This window comes from Frankliniella occidentalis, unplaced genomic scaffold (genome assembly GCF_000697945.3).
Source record: "Frankliniella occidentalis isolate FOCC.00 unplaced genomic scaffold, Focc_3.1 Scaffold322, whole genome shotgun sequence".
Taxonomy (NCBI): domain Eukaryota; kingdom Metazoa; phylum Arthropoda; class Insecta; order Thysanoptera; family Thripidae; genus Frankliniella; species Frankliniella occidentalis.
Window position 1 is genome coordinate 303,185 of NW_026267446.1, and position 4,951 is coordinate 308,135.

General features: G+C 49.2%; 1 protein-coding gene across 1 annotated transcript in view; it reads left to right on the forward strand.

Annotated features, from left to right (window-relative positions):
- Positions 1-3,960: 3,960 nt before the first annotated feature.
- The window catches only part of LOC113203846 (uncharacterized), an 8,720-nt gene continuing 7,729 nt past the window's right edge, over positions 3,961-4,951 (forward strand). Inside the window, exons 1-3 of the mRNA XM_052273991.1 lie at positions 3,961-4,266; positions 4,358-4,504; positions 4,581-4,946. Of these exons, the coding sequence (XP_052129951.1) occupies positions 4,021-4,266; positions 4,358-4,504; positions 4,581-4,946 (759 nt within the window). The 5' untranslated portion in view covers positions 3,961-4,020. The remainder of the gene's footprint in view (positions 4,267-4,357; positions 4,505-4,580; positions 4,947-4,951) is intronic.

Consider the following 4,951-nt stretch of genomic DNA (forward strand, 5'->3'; position numbering starts at 1 on the left):
CAAATTTAAACTCAAAATATATATTGTATGTTATTTTCTTGTAGCAAACTGATTTTATTATTGTGAGTGAAACACTACGTGTAAGTTAGTTAGAATTATTTATTTTTGGATCATGCAGCACTTAAGTTAAAGTTTTGTTAACGACTTCTCTTATCAAAAAATCACAGAATGACTTTTGACATTTAATAGGTATTTAAAATTTGACAGTTTCTTTTCTATCTCTCCCTTTTACTGCTGTGCTCAAAACAAGATAATTCAATGTTGTACTTAGTGTGATGTAATGATTACTGGTTGTAGTGTTATGCTGTTAAGTATGATGATCTGTTATTTTTATGGAAGCAAATTTAGACAAAAGTCAAAAATATGACAATCTTTTCTATTTTGATCTCCTCTTATTTTTGGTATTAAAGTTCAAACAAGTAATTAGTAGTGATTGTTTCCTTACTTCCAATGTAACAAACGTAATCACTTTCCTCCTGCCTTTGTATATGATGTGTCAGTATTATTCGTATTATACTTAAAGTTTTTTTTTTCTTGTAAGCATCATGCGGTTATTTATTGTTAAGAATATGAGTAGAGCTATAGAGCTCTTCATTTTGGGTCTATAACTTTTCAAAAAAGATTGGTTTGTTTTATTTAATGTGTGATGAATGTTGTGCATTGCAATTTTGATTGGACAAGTTATGTGAATATCATGAAATACCTTTGGGCACTGGTTGAAAATTCCCTTATTTTTATATAGCCATTATATCTTTTCCTGCTCTTGGTGCCAAATATGCCTCTGCAATGTTAAACGGCAATCTCCGGTAATTTCTTGTTTTAGTTGCTGCCTTTAGATTTTTTCTGAAATTTTACCAACGTAAGTGTTAGTAGAGACATAATTTATGTTTGTCATATGTATGCGTTAACTGCCTGGTCAGATAGGTCGCTAGTCAATTCTTGATTTAATATTTGGGAATGATGTGTTGTTGAATTTTGTTTGAATGCTGTTCCAATTAAGAGTCAGGAAATTTACACATTTGTTACTATAATTTTCTTGTGTATTCCATAACTCAAATTATTTATCCATTTCCTAAAGTACCCGTTGTAGTTTTCATCCTTGATGTATATGGAATGATGTGTTAACTTAGACAAATGTTGAATAATTAAAGAAATTGTGACTTGTTTTTGCGATTCTGTCCTGCTTTTCACATAGTTAAAATGTTTTCCTGTATATCAGAAAGCACATCTACCAACAGGTAGAGTAGAGAGAGGGGCGAAAACCTATTTTAAGCCCTGTAGCGATGTCAACGTCAACGACCTCCGCTGATGTTTCAGCGGGCCCAATGGGACCCCCCCAAAAAAAGCAAGGAAAAGAAAAGGTGGAACTATTCAGCCATGGAGAGGTAGTCCCTCCCTAGACACGAATGGTTTGATCTCTACCTCGCCATTTACTCTCATGGAATTTGTGTATTTTGGTGTCTGTTTTTGTAGACTTGTAGGTTGACAATTGGATGGGTCAACCTCGCCTTCAGTGTACGTGACATGACATCAGAAAGGCCAAGGTCGGGTCGGGTCGGCGCCGCTCCCGGGCTCGTCTCCGGTCCCAGTCCGGGGCTGCGTCCGCGTCGAGGCGTCCGGGACCCACTCCCATCAGCATCGACAACTATAGTCCCGCAGGTATCTCCGATTTCGAACGCGGCCAGAGTTTCGACGGCAGCCGCGGGACCCGCGGAGATACCGACAGGATCAGCGAAGGCATTCCCTAGAACACCTATGAGATGGCTTCCCGGGCAGTTGGGAAGCTCCTCGAGAGCGCCTCATGAACCAGTCTGAAAAGGGTGTTGGGGTGGATGTTCCAGGAGCAGCTCCTCAGGTGCCTCAGCTCCGGCACACAGCGGGGCGGGCGCTCTGCACTGCAGTGTGGCAACCAGAGGGGATTGGTAGGGGGCTCTCTGAGAGCCACCTGCAGGTGATTCTTAGAGCGAGTATAGAGGAGGGGCCAGTCCCCGGGCGAGTAGTCCAAAACATTTCGAGTGACGAAAAACGTGATTGAAAATCTGAAAAGATTTTTCTCGTGAAATATTGAGGAGAATCTTCCAGGTTGCTGATTGGCCCCAGCCCCAGCTACTACTGAAGTTAGGCGGTGCCGCACTGCCGTGTGGATGCGGGCTGCTTAGGGATTATTCATAAAGAAAGACCGCCATTCCCTATTAGGCACCTGAAGTTTCGCACATGCAAGCTCTCAAAGCGCCTGGTAGGTAGGCAACACCGTGCCTGCAGTGCGCGCGAGTACTGCGGGATGGCCTACCCCGAGTCTCGCAGGCGCCGAGCTCCCGTATTTTGCCGAATGAATCTGAGTAAAACGTACACGTACTTACTTTCTAGACGATCTCTTCCCACTCACTGGGGACGAGACCCAAACCCGCCCGGCACGCACGCTTGCGCTTTTGGTGGATTATTTTACCTCCCCCCTCCCCCCGCCGCCGTTAGTAGAGATGCTGTACCGCACGCGTGCTGGGAGTTGGCGCCTCACTGCTCGAGTGCGAGTATGGAATGGACACTGGACCGCACGCGTGCATGAGGTGCGCCGGCGGCAGATCCTCTCGAGGAGTGCCCCGCCGAAAGATTTAGCGAACGCGGCGAGAGGAGGGGCCCAGGAGGAGTGAGGCGTGCGTGTCAGAATTTGGCAGTGCGCGTCCGTCGCAGGCCGGTCACGACCTCTACCGCGGGGTGGGGCAGTAGCGGGGTGGGGTGGAGCTTGGCGCTTGGCGGGCCAATTCTCTGGAACGAGTTCGTCCGACAAAAGTCCGGCGGCAGCACTAAGGAGTGTTTGGTGCCGGGCGACGGGCCGGGGGCCGGGCCCATCTCGGTCCTGACCATCCTCCTGACCGCGCCGACCCCCGGCGCGGTCCCCCGGGGCCGGGCCTCCCCGCCCGTGCCGGCCGGCCGGCTGTCACGCCTAATAATGGACACCCTAGGCCCCTCTAGCTGACGCTGGCAGGCTAGAAACAAAAACAAAACAGACGCATATCAAAGGAAAAAAAGGCTGTGCGTCACCAACACATATGAGAGATCCCCTTGTTTGCAACCCAATAGGATCCCCGGATCCCCCTGGTGACTGAGGGAAGTACCGCCGGTGCAGACTGTCCCTTTTATTTATCCCGCTGTGTATTCGGCTCTCTTTATTTTCTAATTTTTACACATTTCATTTACCAACAGTCTTTCACATTTACCTGGACATTTATATTTACTATTTACTTTCCTCCATAATGCCCGTCATGATGGCCGCGGGGCGCGGGATATGTTCATTTTGCCATTTCACTTTTGTTTTCCTAATGGGTGTCCAGACCACCTCGGCGATTCTTCTTCACATCGAGGACGTTTTGGCGCACTGTACTTCATAAGCCGTTTTGTACAAACTGGGGTGCAACATTCGGAAAGGCACACAAAAAATCTAGCCATTGGCCCAATTTAAGATTTAGTGTGAAATACATTCCCAAGAATATGGTTATGAGTTTCGATTAATTATAATTGCTATTTATGTGGGTGTTGGTAGAGCACTGGCCTCTCCACTCATGTGGTGCACATTGCACTTTTTCTGTCTTTTTCTGACGGCCTCTGCTTAACTGCAGCACGGCTTCCCCGTCGGGTCGTACTTCCGGCATTGTCCCGTCCAGGGGGGTCGAGTTACCTGCAAGGTAACAGACTTTGTTATTCGTTTATCAAGAGGCCAACCAACACGACCATCCACATTCGACGCCAAAAAGGGAAAGAAGAGGAGACAGCGATTATGTGAGGATGATTCCTCTGGTTGCCGACACTTCCCCTCTCCCTCTCCCGCCAGCTCGGTTTGCGCTACTCTCTCGCTTTCGCACACCTCTCCTCGGTCGCCTGTTCCATTCCCCTCTTTCTCCTCGTGTCCGTTTACCTCTGTATTCTGCCCTCTGCATTGCTCACCCAGGGTATATAAATTCGGCCATGGCGGATGGCAAGTCAGTCTGACTCTGATCGGCTCAAGGAACAGTCAGTTCTCCAGTCATGAAAGTTTTGGTGTTAGTTGTGTGCCTGGCCGCGGCGGCGGTGGCCGATGTGCCCCGCGAAATCAAGGAGCAGAACACCAGGGTGCATGCCCTCCCCCACGCCTTCGAGACCCCCGAGCACTTCGATGACAGCAAGGGACCGTTCCACTTCGGCGAGCTCCGCTCCCTCAAGCCCATTGTGGAGGAAAAGGCCTACGGCAGCGACCAAAAGATCACCACCACCGTGGACGTCAAGGAGTACAAGGTACAGTATCCATTTCTTCGCGTTCATTCTCTCCTTCCTTTAAGACCACATGGACTTGGGGCTAGTTTTGAATTTGACACATTTGATGCAGATCACCGGACCCGGTATCACCACATACAGTGCTGCCGGCCCCGCAGTGTCTCAGTACAACACGAACCAGTACCAGCAGCAGTACAACGCGAACCAGTACCAGCACCAGCAGCCCGCCTCTCTGCTCATCAAGAGCGTTGAGAAGCAGGTAAGACCCAACATCAGAGTCATTGAAATAGAATTCACTGGAAGACAACTTACTTCATTCTCGATTTTCTGCCCAGGTTCCTGCGTTCCAGCAGACCACCTTCGTGAGCCAGCCCGCCTCATCCATCTACTACAAGACGGCCGAGAAGGTAGAGGAGCCCGCGCTCCTGACAAGCGGAGTCCAGCAGGTCCAACAGATCGAAAAGGTCGAGAAAATCGAAGGTGCCCAGAAGGTTGAGGTTCCTGCTGTGACCGCCTACTCTGGTGGCTACGAGCACAGCGCCTTCATCCAGAAGCAGCCTTCCCTCGCTAGCCTGAGCAGCACCTCCGGATACGGTGTTAGGAGCGCCGTCAGCCAGCCCACCATCACCACCTACAAGAAGGAGTACGTCAGCCAGCCTGCCGTGACCACCACCACCACCTACACCAGCGGCCTGCCCACCGCCTC